Raw genomic sequence first — 20,045 nt, 5'->3', positions numbered from 1 at the left:
AATGTTGTATCATTGGCCTCTACGTTCATTCATTCATTCATTCATTATCTGTAGCCGCTTTATCCTGTTCTACAGGGTCGCAGGCAAGCTGGAGCCTATCCCAGCTGACTACGGGTGAAAGGCGGGGTACACCCTGGACAAGTCGCCAGGTCATCACAGGGCTGACACATAGACACAGACAACCATTCACACTCACATTCACACCTACGGTCAATTTAGAGCCACCAGTTAACCTAACCTGCATGTCTTTGGACTGTGGGGGAAACCGGAGCACCCGGAGGAAACCCACGCGGACACGGGGAGAACATGCAAACTCCACACAGAAAGGCCCTCCCTGGCCACGGGGCTCGAACCCGGACCTGTGAGGCGACAGCGCTAACCACTACTACACTACTATGCCACTCATTATTATTATATTTTTTCCTCCTTTATATCGCCTGTTCTACACTCCAGCCCAGTCAGTGGCGGTAGTGCACCTCTAAGTTGGTTTGCCAACCGCCATAAAAACCTTAAAAAAAGAAGAGTGCATTTGTAGTTGTTCCTCCTGTCCGATTGGTGGCGCTGACGCTCTCTTTGTCGGGATGAGAGCGGCTCCTTGAACATCCGGTCAGGGTTCTGCAGTTCATTTGTCCGTGAAGATGCCGAAGTAAGTTTGATTAATAGTGTTTCTTGTTGTATACAGTTAATTGAAATGCATGTTTGTAAATAATCCCGTTATGTTTCCCGGTGAGCCAAGTGTTGAAAACGATCTCTGAATAACGAGTGAAGAACCAGCTCTCAGTTAGTCCTCGGTAGCTGCATCTGTTGTTGGGTTAGCTAAACGTGTTTAGTACTGAACACGCAAAACTGTATTAGCTTGTGTATTTTGTTTTAAAACCGTGTGAATATGAATTATTTTTTTTTTGTAGATTAACCTGAGTTAGCGTTATCTCTCTAACTACTGACAGTTTAGCTTAGCTAGCAATTCAAAAGCTGGCTAACTGACCCAGTCTGTGGTAATGCGGGCAACGAGTCGGAAAAAGGTTCGTTTTTTGAAGCTTTGTTTAACACGATGCACGCTAGCGGCCCCTAATGGTAAAACAATGAACAGCAGAGGCAAATGTATATGTTTAACATATACGACCATACCTGTCAACTTTGAGGTTTGAAAAAAAGGGATATTTCCCAGATTTTTAACTCAAAATAAGGGAAAATTTCGGAAAGTCATACCCTTCACCAAAAGTGGGTGTGTAGTTGAATGGGGGGCAATTTTCTATCTAGTATTTGTGATTTCCTGTACTCTGGTGCATGTTGGTGATAGCCAAGACCCAAACTCAATATGCTTATGGTTTATAGAGTGCATTTGTGAATAAACTATAAATTTATTTTTATTTGCTTTCAGTGGTACCAGTTATTTCCCAAATTAAGGGCTAAAATACGTATCTTATGTTAAAATAAGAAAGGTCATTATATAACCAGTCAATAAATTCAATTCCATTGCAATTTATGGTTTTACCATAGTCATGGCCTCGGAACGATAGATAGATAGATAGATAGATAGATAGATAGATAGAGTAATAAAGAGAGAGTAATATAAGATATTAAACCAAGAGTGATTTAAAATGGGTAAGTTTCAGATAGAAAATAAAATAGACAATGAGTGGATAAAACAGTTAATACACCAATTAGTTTACACTAGGCTATTTATGAGGTCTTAGCCAGGACATACTTAATGTAAACATGTGTAGCTTACCTTTGATTATTTGGGAGGCTTTCGTTTTCCCCATGGAAAATTTCTTTGCGATGGAAGAGTCTGGGAACATTCCAGCCACGCACTTGTTGAAATCATCAAAGAAAGAGAGGCTAATGTTTTTCTTAGCTATTAGCATCGCCATCTTCACCTCAGACCTAATCAGTGTTGCCAGATACTGCTGACAGTTTCCAGCCCAAAATATGTTCAAAACCTGCCAAAATGCACTAAACCGCCCAACTTGGGTGGGAAACCTCCCAATCTGGCAACACTGGGCCTAATCACTTGTTGAGCCTCGCCTCCGGACAGAGTTCTGTAATTACTGATGCCTGAGAGGGCGGGGACGTGAATTCATGGCCCGACTTCCTGCTGTAAACTCCTGTCAGAGGCGCGTCATGAATTCTGGACCTACTGACTTTTTTATATTGTGAAAATATGGGATATTTTCGGGAAAATAAAAAAACGGGAAGACAGCGGGAAATAAGTCAAAATGAGGGATTTCCCGGGAAAAACGGGAGGGTTGACAGGTATGTATACGACTGATTTCTGTAGAAAGTGTGTAATGTTAATAATTAACTGAATTTTAATAAATGTAAAAAAAAGTGTATTTTTCTGATGTGACTGACGAATAAACATGCTTGTGTGACAGGACATGGGGCGTTTAAAGGATATATGCAGAGCCTTTGTTTTAAAATTAATTTCTGAGTGGATAGTATCTCCATCCTTGACTCTTGTATGCTGCATAAATGGGAATAAAAAGTGTATATGTATTTGAGAGTTAAAATCGACCACAAAGTTGGCATTCGAGCTGCCCTGCTGAGCCAGCCAGCCCTGAGTGTGTGACGTCACAGCGGTAACCGGTTTTAAGGCTGAGGCCTTTGACAGCTATAGATAGTTTTCACTGACGTCACGGCATCCCGGGGAACGCCCCCCCAGCCGCCATCTTGGTGGGCAAACAAAACGGACCATCGCCACTACCGGCCACGTTGTCTCGGACGAATTTATTAAGTTATATAGTCAGTTTTCTAAAATAAAGAACAATGTCGGCAAAATCAAGCAAACGGAAGTATATGGATGCATTGGACAACATCTCACGACAACGGTATGCAGCCAAACTGTCCTTGATTGGGGGAATTGACCCCTACGAAGTGGACAAAGAAGCATTTTCCAGTGACTATGCAGGGCTGCCATCCATATCGTACCCTGATATTGTGAACTATTTCGTAAATACTAAAAGCGCCTACACATTTGACGACCTCAAAGCATACAAGTCGCTGGAGTCATACAATTATTTTCTGTGGCTGGGTCCGCGAAGTCCGCCATATAAAAACAAGTGAGAGCCGTGTCCTAATTACAGCCAAGGTATGTAAACATTGGAATTTTAGAGCTCTCAACACTGCATATAAATGTGTGTGTATAATATCGAGTTGATTTAAGACAAATTTTACATCCATTAGTGGTATTACAGTACCATGTCAGTATAAACTTTGTAATACAATTAACTGGTATGTAGGCTTGTTACAATTGATTGTTTATTTAAACAACTTACCACTTATAAAATGATCGAAGCAGACTTTGCTGTGTTTGGAAGGCTGATAATCCTTGCGGTTGATTCTTGCAAGCCATTGATTCCTCCTTTGTATGCTGAGTTTCTTTGTTTGCTCGCCTTCGTGCTCCCATACAGTGGGAGTTACATAAAAGCTCCGCTTGATTTCATCATTTGACCTATTACGACAGCTGTGAATACAACAGGTGTGCACCATTGCTAGCTTTAAATAGTAGTAATGTGACCTATAAATGTAAATAATATATAAATGAATGTAACTCGCGTGCTACAATGTGTGCTCAGTGACCCGTACGGTAAGCTAGCCCTCCAAGATGGCCGCCACCAGGGAATCCCCGACTCTGTGACGTCATGTGAAAACTATCTATAGACCAAAGTCATATAAATAAAAATTTATGGTGAAAGTAAGAAATACCGTTACCAACTTGCTCAACTAAGACTGATTTGACTTCATTGATTGTGGGTTGACTCTCATTAAAACAGGATAGGTGTTCTGCAACATACATGTACATGCATGCATTTTCACTCAGTGCGTTTACATGCACATCCAAATCGAGCTACTGTCGGTAATCGAGCTAAGGGTCCCAGCAGGGGTGCCAGAGAAATCCAATCCTACATGCACACAAGGAAATCGAGCTATTGTGTGAGGCACATTGTGCACCCGAGCCGCAGGTGGCGCTACACGCCCCATTGTGTTGGTACACTTCCGGTTGTCGTCATGAAGAAGAGCTATTCAAGAGTATAAACAAAGTTATCAGTTCCGTGTTCGTTCGTTCTCCTTGTTCCTCCTGACCTCTTCTGCTGCTCGCTACTACTACTGTTGTCATGCCGACTGAGGCTGTTGTGTTTCCCGCTTGTGGTCTCGTCACTCGTCACTTCCGGAAGGGGCAGTGCTGAAGTAAGTAGCTCTATAGGGTTTACATGCACTAAGTAGCTCGGCTACAATCGCATAATCTTGGTCGCATAGCTCGATTACGAGAAATCCAGTTCGGTTCGATTTCAGCCGAAATCAGCCTAAGGTGTTTCCATGGCATTTAGAACTTCGATTTCAGTCGAGCTATGGCAGAAATTCGATTTTCTCTATGTGCATGTAAACGCACTGACTGATAAAACGTAAAAGGCTCATTAAATAATCAGATGAACTGAGAATCACATTCTGAAGCAAATTAAATAATCTTATACTGGTAACTTGTATTGTATTAAAGTTACATGTATTAATCTAAATGCAGGTAAACATGTTTTATATCCATGAGAGTCGGAGCTTACCTGTCTGCATTCTCGCTTCTTGAAGGCCGGTCTTGTGGCTGATTTGTTTTGAAACAATCTGACTTTCAGTTGTTCATTCAGTTCTCCGTTCATTCACTTCTTCCACATAAGGGCGAGATGGCAGCAATATCCAGTTTAGAAATAAGACAGCTGCTCTACTCTTTCTCAATTCTCTCCATTACTGAGTACTCTGCCATTACTGCTCGGCTCAGGCAATTACTAAAACCCGGGACGGAAGGGGATGTTACCGGTTTTAGCAACAACCACGGGAGGTCACTGCCCGAGCGATATGCCAGGTCCTGTTCCGTTTTACCAACAACCCTCGGCTCACTCCGGGAAAACTGGTGCAACTAAACTCACTTTCCTTTAAAAAATAAATTGTCGTTTTATTTGAGACTGCACCCTCTTTCAATACGGGCTTATAGCCAATGCTCCTCAACAGATCAGAGCTCTCATATGGGTCTTCAGTAAAACGAGCAGAGGAGAGACCACTTCATAGGCACCCAATGTGCCCGTGAACTTCTCGCAAAACGCGTCCAAATCTTTGCAGTTTGAACAATCTTGGGCCATGAATGCAACATAAATCCACCTTCTGTTGTGTTGCTATACCGGCCAAAAATGCACCTACGTGGCATGGTGATAAATTAGCTCAAAATGGAGGATTGGAGTTTTAGTATAGCAGAAATGGCAATGAAACAGAGAGACTTCCTATTGTGACGTCACAGATGTCAAGGTCATTCACTCAGACCGCTACCCAATATAAATTGCTTTAATTGTAAAAATTGCTATATTAGATTTATTGTTAACGCTTAAAACTATTCCTGTCCCATTCTTGAGGTCTCAAGGCATTTATAAATGAAAGTGAGGCCATGGCTCTGCGTATATGCTTTAAAGATTATTTCAGAAAAGTATTTTTTTTTTTAATAGTCTTGGAGCTCAGTCTGTTCCTTTTCTTATTAACAATCCCCTACTTTTTGGAAAAAAAAATGTTCACATTGAACAGAGGAGGCTGGAATGCATCAAAACTGCAGTGCAGTAATTGGTAAAGACTGGGATAAACATTTTTGGCTCAGCCTTTAGCTAAAACCTATAGAGGCACCTGTCTGTATGTGTATGTTTAACTGAGTTTGAGTGTCTTTTAAGAATGTAAGATGGTCATTGGCGTGCCAGCCTCAGGTAGCGATTCCATAGTCGCAGTGTGGTGCCATTGCATACTGACTGTAATGCCGCTTTTCCACTACCAACGCGGCTGAGCCGTGTCGGGCTGAGTGGGGCTGTTGGAGTTGCATTTCGACTACAACCGCGCTGAACCGTGCTGGCTGGAAGTGGGTGGAGTTAGCGAAAGTGGGTGGACGTCAGGTGATGTCGTTAGGCGGCGCAAACAGTGACATCAGTGATCTTTTAAGCGGTAGTCTCACGACCCGGAGAGTAAACAATAAACATGGAGGACATGGAGTCGTTAGTGTTGCTGGTCTTGGTGCTGTGGCTTGTTGTCACCGACAACGCGGACAGATACTGGCAAGAGCGTATAGATGAGGCGAGGCGCATAAGGCTTCAGAATTCGTAATTCTCCTTCTTCTGGGTTTACGGTGTTTACAGATCCCAGCGTGCTTGCGGGGCGTGTGTGGGCATGTGAGGACACTCCTCCTCACCAATCAGTGCACAGGGGAGTGTCTCCTCACGCCCCCAGCCTCACTCAGCTCGGTTTGGCTCGCTTCAGCCCCACTCCAGAACGGTGCGAGTTTTGGGGGCTAAGCAGGGCTGAAGCGAGCTGAGTCGTGCTGTTTTTAGATAGTCGAAACGCAAGCCGTGTCGGGCTGAAGCGAGCTGAAAAAGGGTAGTGGAAAAGGGCCATATGTGTCATGTTGCATAACCCCAGTTCACAATGTAATTCTCCATGGCCGAGCAGTCTAGAGCACTGTTCAGGAAAGGAACAGACTTTTTAACGTCAGCTCGAATCCTGGCATTGACGTAAAAGGCCGAGCACAGACCTCCACAGGTCTTTAGTTTTTTGTGATGCCCAGTTCTGCTGTGGATCCTCAAATCTGGGATAATTGGGCCACTGAGGTAGCGCTGAACCTCAACGGGAAAACTTTCATAAAACTAAAGTGCTCAATACTATACACACGGAAATGCGACTGGTTTGAAATAGTTTTAACTGCTTCTGAACCATGGATGCCACATTCACATGGGTGTGTATAAACAAAGCTTTGTTTTATTACTTGATCACATGACTGGCACATCACACTTTTGAAAACTGCGAAGCAGTCATTCAAGCAAACTCTGGGGCATCAGATTCTCCGTTACACCACTAACACTTTTTTTTTTTTTTTTTCTTTTTTCAGGTTTTACTGTGATTACTGTGACACATACTTGACGCACGACTCGGTATGTTTTTTGCATATTTATTGTAATTCATTTAAAATTTACTAGAGGAATGTGCATATAATGTGGCTATTTCTGCAAAATGATCAGTGAACTGAACCAGCTACAGTTCTTCTGGAGACAGTCACACTTGCTTCTTATTTTTGCATCAAAAACCCAGCAGCCTTCCTGATGCTTTTTGTCTGAAAAGTTCTCTTGTAATATGTTACTGACTTGCAAAAATTTTTTCTGTAATTTTGTGCTGGAAAACTGTTTGGGAATCTAGAATGCCTTTGTACTGACTTGATAATGAAGTCATAAAAATCTGTATCAAAAATTGTTCTAAAAAACAGGCTGTATAAGATGTTTGCACAGTACTGTATGTGGTATATTTCAAGAACCCATATGTTGACTCTCTTGTGTTTTCTCAGCCATCGGTAAGGAAAACTCACTGTAGTGGACGTAAGCACAAAGAAAATGTAAAAGACTATTATCAGAAATGGATGGAGGAGCAGGCGCAGAGCCTGATAGACAAAACGAGTAAGTACGTTTTAAGTGTTTGGAGCTGTTTGTCAAGTTTAGTCATATTACAGTCTTCTCCACTTGGTCAGTTAGTGCACACAATCTGAATTAAAAAAAAAAAATTCTGTCTGTGTGGATTTATAAATGTTTTGTGTGTATTGCAGCTGCTGCTTTCCAGCAGGGGAAGATTCCACCCACACCATTCCCGGGTGCTGGCCCTCCAGGTGGATCCCTGCTCCCTCATCCCAATATCAGTAAGTCCTATTGCTTTAGGAAAGCCTGATTAATAATAGCATTGTGGCAGTACCCATGATGCTTTTCCACTAGTTCCTCAAAAGATATGATTTATTTTCTGGACCCAGGATCCCATGAGCTCAGTATTTAATGAAGTATGAAAGCCGTTTTTGAGCACAGGAATGATCATCTTGAAAACTCTGTTCTGGGGCTTGCTTCAGTGAAATGGCAGGGAAGGAGTTATGGTCCATGGCAGAAAGGTTGCCATTGATATATGGAAGCAAGAATGCATTTAAACACATGGCTACAAATACCTGGCATGTTTTTCATATTTTAGGTCATCATTGTACTAGAAGTGCTTGCACAGAGCGCATCATGAAACACAGTTGTGGTCAGAAGTTTACATGCAGTGACATGAATGTCATCTTGGATATGACTGTTATGGCAATATTTGGCCTTTCAGTGCTCCCAAATTCCCATTTCGATCCCTGGGAGTTACAACAGGACACTGAATCCAAGCACGCGCCAGAGCTGGTTGTGGAGGATAAAGCAGGCTAACGTTAAGCTTAAAACAAGTCCTGACTTCAACCCTACTGAAAATATATGGGCCGTGCTTACAACCCCGATTCCAAAAAAGTTGGGACAAAGTACAAATTGTAAATAAAAACGGAATGCAATGATGTGGAAGTTTCAAAATTCCATATTTTATTCAGAATAGAACATAAATGACATATCAAATGTTTAAACTGAGAAAATGTATCATTTAAAGAGAAAAATTAGGTGATTTTAAATTTCATGACAACAACACATCTCAAAAAAGTTGGGACAAGGCCATGTTTACCACTGTGAGACATCCCCTTTTCTCTTTACAACAGTCTGTAAACATCTGGGGACTGAGGAGACAAGTTGCTCAAGTTTAGGGATAGGAATGTTAACCCATTCTTGTCTAATGTAGGATTCTAGTTGCTCAACTGTCTTAGGTCTTTTTTGTCGTATCTTCCGTTTTATGATGCGCCAAATGTTTTCTATGGGTGAAAGATCTGGACTGCAGGCTGGCCAGTTCAGTACCCGGACCCTTCTTCTACGCAGCCATGATGCTGTAATTGATGCAGTATGTGGTTTGGCATTGTCATGTTGGAAAATGCAAGGTCTTCCCTGAAAGAGACGTTGTCTGGATGGGAGCATATGTTGCTCTAGAACCTGGATATACCTTTCAGCATTGATGGTGTCTTTCCAGATGTGTAAGCTGCCCATGCCACACGCACTAATGCAACCCCATACCATCAGAGATGCAGGCTTCTGAACTGAGCGCTGATAACAACTTGGGTCGTCCTTCTCCTCTTTAGTCCAAATGACACGGCGTCCCTGATTTCCATAAAGAACTTCACATTTTGATTCGTCTGACCACAGAACAGTTTTCCACTTTGCCACAGTCCATTTTAAATGAGCCTTGGCCCAGAGAAGACATCTGCGCTTCTGGATCATGTTTAGATACGGCTTCTTCTTTGAACTATAGAGTTTTAGCTGGCAACGGCGGATGGCACGGTGAATTGTGTTCACAGATAATGTTCTCTGGAAATATTCCTGAGCCCATTTTGTGATTTCCAATACAGAAGCATGCCTGTATGTGATGCAGTGCCGTCTAAGAGCCCGAAGATCACGGGCACCCAGTATGGTTTTCCGGCCTTGACCCTTACGCACAGAGATTCTTCCAGATTCTCTGAATCTTTTGATGATATTATGCACTGTAGATGATGATGATATGTTCAAACTCTTTGCAATTATACACTGTCGAACTCCTTTCTGATATTGCTCCACTATTTGTTGGCGCAGAATTAGGGGGATTGGTGATCCTCTTCCCATCTTTACTTCTGAGAGCCGCTGCCACTCCAAGATGCTCTTTTTATACCCAGTCATGTTAATGACCTATTGCCAATTGTCCTAATGAGTTGCAATTTGGTCCTCCAGCTGTTCCTTTTTTGTACCTTTAACTTTTCCAGCCTCTTATTGCCCCTGTCCCAACTTTTTTGAGATGTGTTGCTGGCATGAAATTTCAAAATGTCTCACTTTCGACATTTGATATGTTGTCTGTGTTCTATTGTGAATACAATATCAGTTTTTGAGATTTATAAATTATTGCATTCAGTTATTTACAATTTGTACTTTGTCCCAACTTTTTTGGAATCGGGGTTGTACAAGTAGTCAAACACCCCCCCCCACACACACACCCCCCCCCCCCCCACCACACCCCCCCCCCCACCCCAAAAAAAAAAAAAAAAAACCTTAATTGAACTCTACCAATTCTACCATGAAGATTCGTGAAATATCCAACCAGAATTCCACCAGAAGCTTGTTCATGGTAAACAAAAATCAAGGTGAAATCTTGCGAAAAGACATTCTACCCAAATATTAGGTGTGCTGTATGTATAATTTTGACTCTGATTTCAGGAAACCCAAAGAAAATTACGCCTTGTGCACGAAATTCTGGTGTTTTGTTTTATTTTTAAATAAAGATGTATGCTGTACATTTCTGCCACAAACAGTTCAAAGAAATTACTGAAAGCTCAAATATTGCTATGACATTCATATCCAAGATAATTAATGTCACTGTATGTAAACAACTTCTTCTGATCACAACTGTGTGTCTTGTGCTATACTTCATGGCTAAAAATCTTGAGTGGATTTATTTATTTATTTTTTGGCTATAAAGATAATTATTGAAAAGTAATGAACAGATGAATTTAGTGCCTAGGTTTTTTGCAAGCTTGCATGCACAGAAGGGACACATGGAATTGTGCATGCACCCCTTCTCCATACAAGATTGTGGACTCAAGTATGAAAACACCATGGCCATTTCCTCCTATATAATCAACCTCTTTCACAAGCCCATTAATGTATTAAGCTAAAACAGCATGGAATAGGTAACAAATTTTCATTCCCACTCAGTCTTCCATAATGGTAAAGTAGTGGGTGTGGTGTATTCCTACCTGACTGTTTAATGGGATGCAGCAGAGCGAGACTCTCCACGAGATGTGTAAAACACTTGAGACCAGATATAACAATTCATTCAGATTTCCAGCTATTTGTACCGGTGTTTTCTTTCTTTGTTTTCATTTTGCTGCCAGGTGCTTTATGGTGAGGCAGCATGAATATTTGGATTACGTAGGTGTCTGTAGTTCCGTCACAGTATCACTACATCATTTTGTCATCGCAAGCAATGTCGCAGCTGGTCACACAACATTTTAATCCAGTGGTTCCAATTCCCACTGGAGCCATGGCAAAAGATTATCGTTAATGTTACGAAGTCGCCGGGGATAGATTAACATTTCGACTTTTACCATTTCACTCTCATTCCCACATGACCCCATTATAACGCAAGCAGTAGGGAACTGCCTGTAAAAATTATATAAAGGGAATGGCTCATATATCTACAACCCCAATTCAGAATAAGTTGGAATGGTATGGAAAATGCAAAAAAAAAAAATCCACGTAAATGCAGTGATTTTTCTAAATTTATTTTGGCTGCTTGTATTTTGACATTGCAGGCAGTATGAACCCAAGATATTTCATTTGTTAATATACATCCCTTCCTGTGTTTCAGACCTGCAACACGTTCCAAAAAAAGTTGGGACGGGGCATTTTAGGGCTAGTCATGAAGGAAAAACAATTAAGTCATGATGTGATTTGAAACGGGCGATGCCAACAGGTGGTTGTAATCATAATTTGGTATAAAGTATCCAGGAAACGCCTAGTCTTTAAGGATCTCCAGTTTTGAGCTAAGGATCTTCAGTTTTGCAGCAAATGTATGAGAAAATTATTGAAGTGTTTAAAAACCGTTTCTCAAAGAAAGATACAAAGGAATTTGTGTATTTCATCCTCTATGGTGCATAGTGTCATTACATGATTCAAGGAATCTAGAGGAATTTTGATGTGTAAAGGGAAAGGGTGCAAGCCTAACAGGGTAGTCACACTAGAGGTGGAATGAGCTGGAATGCCGTTGGAATGAAAATTCTTCATATGGTATATTCCGGGATATTCGAAGTGCATTCTAAAAATTGAGTGCATTCCAAACATTCTTGTGGCCGGCCCGAATGTTTTGCTCATGCTCTAAACGTTCGAGGTGCATTCAAAGAGGAGAAATATCGAACGGCATTCTGACTAGGGTTGGGCGGTATTACGGTAAGCAGGTATCCCGAGGTATCCAAAAGTACCAACGGTATCGGTCTCATTACCGTCATTTTAAAAAAATATATAATATCTAAATAAATATGGAGTACATGAGGTCATAATATAAAATAATAAATTGAAGATCATCCCGAATAACTGTGTGATCGTATTTTCACTAATTCTATCAATTTCCTAAAGAAGTTCTCATCGCGTGCAGGGTTGTTTATGTCGTTACCATGGCAACCCTGCGTGACATTTGGAGTCTGACAGAAAGCTTCGCAAGAGACTGAGACCGCGGTTGAAAGATGACAAGTCAAGATAAGTTAGTGGCAAAAAAAAAAAAAATACAACATCGGCAGTGTGGCAGTATTTTGGTTTCAAACGAAAAGGAAGAGCCAGCAATAATGTAAATGACCGCGCAAAATCGAAAAAAGTCTAATATGTCCCCTAAGGCACACCATAGCCTGGGGTACTCCACTTCCATGAGATCTCTCCAATGAGTTGTGTTTTGAGTAGGTTACATGAGTAACAACAAGGTAAAATAATATAACGTATGACATTTGGGATGTGGGTAATAAACGTTTGAAATGTCATCTACTGAAGAAACGGAAGAAAACATCGTAGCGTAAACTGTTAGGTTTCTGGTGGGAATTAGCAATGCGCTTGCTATCTTTGTTGGGTGTGTTAAACCGTATGGATTTAAGTGGAATAATTGTAAGGAGTTATGTGATCAAGACAACGTTTTAAGCAAGGTAAGGCCATTTGATGATTAATTTCCCTGCCATGGCATGACGTGGGCCCATATGATTTTGCCTTGTGCAGCTATCACGCATTTGAATTAGGTTCGCCTCATTTGCGCTGAAGAATATGGTTTATCGCGCAGTCTAAACGGACTTGGGTGTTGGTTGATTCTTTTTCTTTTCTTTTTTTTATTTCCCATGCTTGAAAGGGTATGATCCTGCTCATCGTGTACTTTTTTTGATGGAGTAGGTGAAATAGTGCTGCAAATGGCATTTCAACGCAGACATGTGTAAACGACAGTTGAATGCTATTTTCAAGATGAAGGAAGAGTTGCGTGATGCTTTGAAATATCTCTTAATCCATTCATCAATGCACAAAATTCGCTTTGCTGCTTAATCCATACCACAATGCACACAATTCGCTATGCTGCTTTTAAATAGTACATTTGAGGCATAGGCGCAGGTCAGGACAAGGTCCGCCGGTATAGGCGCACGTTACACAGTAGGCCGAAACAAAATATTATTTTTTTCTCGGTAATACCGTATACCTCAGGAAAACACAGAGACCGTTTAAAGGTATCAAAATTTGGATACCGCCCAACCCTAATTCTGACTGCATTCTAAATATTCTTACGGCATTCCAACAGCATTCGAAACATTCTGATCACGTTCGAGGGAAAAATTGAAATGGCAAGCCACTTCAAATGGAATGAAAAATTCTTCGTATATTCCAGGATATTCTAAGTATTCGAGCTGCATTCTCGTTGAATTCTTAGACATTCGAAACATATATTTGGCAGCTATTCCAGGAGTGTTCTGACTGCATTTGGGGTGAATTCGTACAGCATTCAAGGCACCTTCCCACCAGACTTTGGGTGGTATTCGGGCAGCAATCGAACTGCACTCGTATGGCATTTGAAGTGCATTTTTAATATTCTTACTGCATTCTAACTACGTTCTAGGTATTCCTGCTGTGTTCCAACTAGGGATGGCAAAAACTATAAAAAAAAAAAATCTTGACCGACCACCAAGCCTCATTAGCCGGTTAAAGTTGGTTAACCTATGAGTTTAAATCAGGGATGCAAACGGCATGCCTTTTGGCAGATGCCGCCTTTTTCACGGCTGAATCGTGTAGATCCGTTTTTTTTTTTTTTAGGGGGGGTGTTGGAGTGTCTGAATAATTTCATCAGAGTAAATTCTGTATTAAAACTACTAAATAAGCAAATGCCATTACAGTCCATGAAACATAGGAAGTACGAGAAGAAAACAGTAAATCAGAAAGCTGCGCACGTTTGCGCGGAAGCTGCACAAACGTGCGCAGCTTTCTGATTTACTGTTTTCTTCTCATACTTCCTATGTTTCAACTGGGGCGGGAGGGCGGGACATGACTGAATGGGTGTTTCTGATTTGTCAGCTGTCGTCCTTACACCGTATGGCATGCCCCAAGCGTTTGCAACACAGAATTCCAGGTTCTCTGCTCCAAAATCAGCAGCTTCAAAACTATTTTTTTTTTTTTACCGACAGCCAAAAAAAAAATTAACCAGTTGACGTTGATTCAGTTAACATCCCTAGTTCCAACTACATTTGAACTGCATTCGAAAGCTAACACACCCGGAATATGCAAGAATCATTCAAGGCGGGTTTGAAGCGCATTCCAGGTATTCGAACGGCATTCTTAAAAAGCTGTAAGAATGTTGGTCAGTTTGAAATTCCCACCCGAATGTGGCACGAATTTTGAAAAATTTTTCATCCCGGCTGGTTCTGCTTGATTCCTGCTAATTCTGAATAAGTGTGACGGGGGGCCTAAGCTGAACACCTTTTGATCTCCAGTCCCTCACACGGCATCAAGAACCGTCCTTCATCCATAGCTGATATAACCACATGGACTTGGGATTACTTTGGCAAACCTTTTGTCAAGCACTACAATACAGAGTTACATCCGCAACTTCACTGTGCAAAAAGGAAACCTTATGTTAACTGTGTCCAAAAGCGCCATTAACCCCCTGGGGTCTGAGGTTATTTTCTGGCACTCTAATAATTTTTGCGTGCTCTGATTTAGTCAATTTCAACAAATCTAAGCAGTGTTTTCAAAGTCATATGACTTTTTGTGTGTGTATTCGGCACAAGTTCAGCTACAATGATATCTATGTAGTATGTATGTTTGTACTTTTTTTTTTTTTTTTTTTTTTTTTAAGTAACATTTAAGATTATAAAAAGCGGTTTTAGAACTTTTGTTGGAATGTGTGAAAAAACATGACCTTACCCATTGTGTCGAACCGTTTTGGTCACTTGAGGTGATTTCTATTCAGTCTTTGGAATGTATCAAGCACAAAAACTTAAATCTGCTCCATTGATTTGGACAATTAACTGGCCATCAAAAAAAAAATTGTCATCTTGTTTTGGGGATAAAGGGTTGGTAGTGGGAGGGGTATTCACTGAAGTTTAAAAAAATTTCCATTCCAATGAGGAGTGAAAAACCTCTCCCACTGCAGGGCTCGAATTATTATTATTATTATTATTATTATATTTATTTATTTTATTTTTTTTTTTTCACCAGCCAGCCGGACTAGTTACCTTCCAAAGTAACTAGCCAAAATTTGTTCATGTATGGATTTTACTTCTGTCAAAAATAACGCAAAAGAGAGTATTTACCACTGTTCATGACTAATGTGCATTTATTTCAAGACCCGAGTATTTTGATACTGTTGTTAAATACATAAATGAGGACAACACAGAGCACCATAATATAATATCAACAAATAATAATATATTGGAAAACTTGGCAACTTGGTGTATGAGTATTGAAAGCAAATACACTTACCATCATGACTATAGCATCCAAAATATGTCCAACATGCTTTCTGTATTTAACCATTTAGGAGCGAGAAGGCATTAGGAGCTTCATATTGACTAGGAATCAACTTGAAAAAAATTAATTATTCCATAAAAATCGTATCGCAGCCAAGGCCTACCCTGCTCCCACGTTTGCTTATAAGTCCTTTGTCGTTTCTCCTCTTCAGACCGAGGTCGCTTTGTCCCGGTCTCTGGCGGTTTCTGTACACCTTTCAGAAAATTCCACGTCGCAATGTAGCTTTGGCAGATGTAGATATAAACAACACAAACACGTGTTTAAATGGGCGATAATGTGGCCACATCTATTGAATTTGATAACGTGATGTGGCAGCAGGGGTGTGGCCAAGCGTTGGTCTGTGAATGGAGGGCGGAGTCAGGGAAGATAAGTGGTGGAATCATTGCACCTGATGGGGATTAACCTGTGTTTGTGTGTCTTCCCCAGTGACCGCGCCCTTTAAAAGGAGAGGAGAGCGGAGAAAGGGAGCTCTCTCTCTCCCCAACCAGAACATGTGCGTGCGTGCGTGCGGGGGGCTGGGAAGTGACAAAAGGCTGAAAAGCTAGCAATAAATAGTTAATTGAGAACTCAGTTCTGGCCTGCCGTGCTTCTGTGCTCCACCCACCTGGTCCGATACTACATGTGATTACCGCGATGTTCAACGAGATGCGTTATATGCATGCGCAGTAGTGAAAAAACTGACAGCCTGACTCGTACACGATATGATTCGGAATTCTTCGGTATTTTCCGTCCTGCCGATAAACATATCGATTAACACAGACACAGCACACGCTTAATGCGTGGCGGCTTTAGTTGATGGTGTGTCTGAATCTGCGCTTCATATATATATATTTTTTTTATTTTCAACTAGCCAGCCGGGCTGGCTAGTGACAGGAATTACCCGCCAGATGAAAAATTAAGTTGCCTTGGGTGACCGGACCACCATGAATTTCAAGCCCTGCACTGCCAACTCTTAATCCCATCAGGTCAAGTCACAATTGGTAAGGTGGTGTTTTTTTTTGTTTTTTTTTCCCCCCCACACGTTCCAACACAGTTCTAAAACTGTTTTTTACAACATCCTCATTTATCTGGTATTTGACTCTATTCAGTGTGTCTTGAAATTAACTCCTGTACTATTTTACTCAGTTCAGAGCCACAACTTAACTCTGTTACGCAATTACTCTAATTTTGCTCCAACTCCAAATTTTACTCTCTCAACTCAAAATCGAGCAAAATTAACTATTTTTGAGGAAAATACTTTTAACTCTGGAAAAATTGCTCAGTCATTTTTCCTGTGTGTGCACTACAGCACATGTATATCAACCAATCTGCTTATAATAAATAGAAGAAATATTTACACTTACTCGAGCTGATCTTTGGCTGGATTGAGTCGACATTTATTTATTTATTTTTAAGACAGCGCTGATAGTGTCGCAGTTCTCAAGATTGAACTGAATCGCTGTCCTGAATCATCCGAAGCGTATAAAAACCACATGCCATCTCGCAACAAGTTTTGCCTTCAAATAACCTGAACTATGTTTGACAGATTTTATCCTGTTTACGGTGGGTGCTCCCACCGCAAAAGAGAAACCAATCGAAACCAAGCGTGAAAGTGATTATTCACGTGGTAACAGCATGATAGTCTTTTTATGAATGCCTAAGTGCGCACTCAGTGCTCAGACTCCGGTGTGACTGAGTAAAGTGACAAGTTTTATGTTTCATCTAATTTAGATCATTTTAAAAACTATATTTGGCAGTGGACACACAAAGTTCGTCAATATGTTTATCATGCTTGTATGATGAAAAACTCGAAGATATTTATCTAAATACATGATCTACTCATTTTAAACCTGTCAAGCTTCGCCAGCGAAGCTCTCGACCCCAAAGAGTTAACTTCTCTGGGCTTGGTGGCATCTGGGATGGACCATCACGCAGTAGAAACATATTATGGTCAGACAAGTCAGTATTCCAGGTCTTTTTTTGGAAGAAATGGATACTATGTGCTCTGGACCAAAGACAGAAAGTACCATCCTGACTGTTACCAGTAACACATCCAAAAGCCAGGGTCTATCATGGTATGGGATTGTGTCCGTGCCCTTGGAAAATGTAACTTGCACGTCTGTAATGGCAGCATTAATGCAGAAAAGTACATTGAGATTTTGGAGCAACATGTGCTGCCTTCAAGACAACACCCCCCACCCCCCAGGGATGTTTCACTATGCAAAACCACTGCACACATTTCTTCTTCAGCCATGCCTTTGTAGAGGCTGCCTGTCCTCTCTGTCCCCACTAGAGAATGTGTGGCAAAATTTGAAACGCAGAATATGTATAATAACGTTGTACTGTTGCAAACAGGTCTTAATGTGTGCAGGAAGAATGGGACAAAGTAACACCTGAAACAGTTCATCACTTGGTGTCTTCAGTCCCTAAACATCTAAGTGTTGAGAAGGAATGGCAACATTACAATGTGGGAAATGCTTTACCATCCCAACTTTTTTTGAAACGTGTAAGAATCAAGTTTGATGGTGTTTATTTTTTTTTGGGGGGGGGATTCATGCGGTAACACATCAAATGTGCTGTTGTATTGCTTTGAATGCGATACATGTCAGACTTTTTGTTTAAAAAAAAAAAAAAGTCATTGTTTCCAGTTTTAATTTCAACATACCGTCCCAACTTTTCCTGATTTGGAGTTGTAGCTTATGGATGGTCAGATCTGAGCCTAAACAAGCATATGAAAATTCCATTGATGGTTTGCTTATTCCATCAGTCAGGGATGTGATTCTTCTGGATGAATGTGGAATTCCAGATTTTCCCACCTGACAATACTTCTGAAATCTCAATTAGAATATTGTGAAAGTTTACATTTTTTTCATAATTTATTTCACAAAGGTAAGCTTTCATATATTCCATATTCATTACCAGTGAAATATTTCAAGCCTTTTTCTTTTAATTTTGATAATTATGGCTTTATAGCTCATGAAAATCAGACATCCAGTATTTCAAATTATTGGAATATTTCCTAAGATCAATCAAAAATTATTTCCAAGACAGAAATGTCCAACTTCTGAAATGTTCATTTATACACTCAATGCTTGGTTGGGGCTCCTTGACCATGAATTACTGTATCAATGCGGCGTGGCATGGAGGTGATCAGCCTGTGGCACTGCTGAGGTGTTATTGAAGCCCAGGTTGCTTTGATGGCAGCTTTCAGCTTACCTGTATTTGAGTCTGGTGCTTTTCCTCTTTCTGTTGACAATACCCAATAAAGTCTCTATGGGCTTCAGGTCAGTTGAGTTGGCTAGCCAGTCGAGCACAGTAATATCATGGTCAGCAAACCTTCTGGCACTGTGGTCAGGTGCCAAGTCCTGCTGGAAAAGGAAATCAGCATCTCCATAAAGCATGTTGGCAGATGGAATCATGAAGTGCTCTAAAATCTCCTGGTAGATGGCTGTGTTGACTTTGGACTTGATAAAACACAGTGGACCAACACCAGCAGATCACGTGGTGCCCCAAATCATCGCAGACTGTGGAAACTTCACACTGGACTTCAAACACCTTGGATTCTGTGCCTCTCCACTCTTCCTCTAGACTCAAGGACCTTGATTTCCAAATGAAATGTAAAATTTACTTTCTTCTGAAAAGAGGACTTTGGACCACTGAGCAACAGTCCAGTTCTTTCTCTCCTTAGCCCAGGTAAGACCCTTCTGATATTGAACCAGAGACAGGAGTAGCTTGATATTAGGAATGCGACAGTTGTAGTCCCTTTCCTGAAAATGTGTGTGGTGGCTGTTGATGTGCTGACACCAGCCTCAGTCCACTCCTTGTGAAGCTCTCCAAAGTTCTTAAATTTACTTTTCTTGACAATCCTCTCAAGGCTGCGGTCATGCCTGTTGCTTGTGCACCTTTCAGCAATGACCACCTGTGGCTTACCCTCCTTGTGAAGGGTGTCAATGATCCTTTTTTTTTTTTTTGGGACAACTTTTGATTCAGCAGACTGAAACTCTCAAACACTATTTTGAGGTGTGTTTTTTTTTTTTTAATGTATTGTAGGCCATAAAATCAAAATAGAAAAATGCTTGAAACATTTTAGTTTACATGTAATGAGTCTAGAATACAGTGCCTTGCAAAAGTGTTCATCCTCCTTGGTGTTTGTCCTGTTTTGTTGCATTGCAAGCTGGAATTAAAATGGATTTTTGGGGGGCTAGTGCCATTTGATTTACACATACCTACCACTTTAAAGGTGCAAATAGGGGTGGTATTTTTTTTTTTTAATTGTGATGCAAACAATAAGATGAAAAACAGAAATCTGGAGTGTGCATAAGTATTCTCCCTCCCTCCCCAGAAAAAAAAGTCAGTACTTTTTTATAGCGCCACCTTTTGCTACAATTACAGCTGCAAGTCTCTTGGGGTACAGTGGTGCTTGAAAGTTTGTGAACCCTTTAGAATTTTCCATATTTCTGCATAAATATGACCTAAAACATCAGATTTCACACAAGTCCTAAAAGTAGATAAAGAGAATCCAGTTAAAATAATGAGACAAAAATATTATACTTGGTCATTTATTTATTGAGGAAAACGATCCAATATTACATAATTGTGAGTGGCAAAACT

General features: G+C 40.8%; 1 protein-coding gene across 1 annotated transcript in view; it reads left to right on the top strand.

The window, feature by feature from the left end:
* Window positions 1-564: 564 nt before the first annotated feature.
* Window positions 565-20,045, top strand: part of snrpc (small nuclear ribonucleoprotein polypeptide C) — a 28,340-nt gene continuing 8,859 nt past the window's right edge. The window contains exons 1-4 of the mRNA XM_060919325.1: window positions 565-646; window positions 6,905-6,947; window positions 7,355-7,463; window positions 7,610-7,699. Coding sequence (XP_060775308.1) covers window positions 639-646; window positions 6,905-6,947; window positions 7,355-7,463; window positions 7,610-7,699 — 250 coding nt within the window. The 5' untranslated portion in view covers window positions 565-638. The remainder of the gene's footprint in view (window positions 647-6,904; window positions 6,948-7,354; window positions 7,464-7,609; window positions 7,700-20,045) is intronic.

The sequence above is a fragment of the Neoarius graeffei genome, chromosome 4 (genome assembly GCF_027579695.1).
Source record: "Neoarius graeffei isolate fNeoGra1 chromosome 4, fNeoGra1.pri, whole genome shotgun sequence".
NCBI lineage: Eukaryota > Metazoa > Chordata > Actinopteri > Siluriformes > Ariidae > Neoarius > Neoarius graeffei.
Note: the sequence above shows the minus strand (reverse complement) of the source record. Positions and strands in the feature narration are given on the sequence as shown.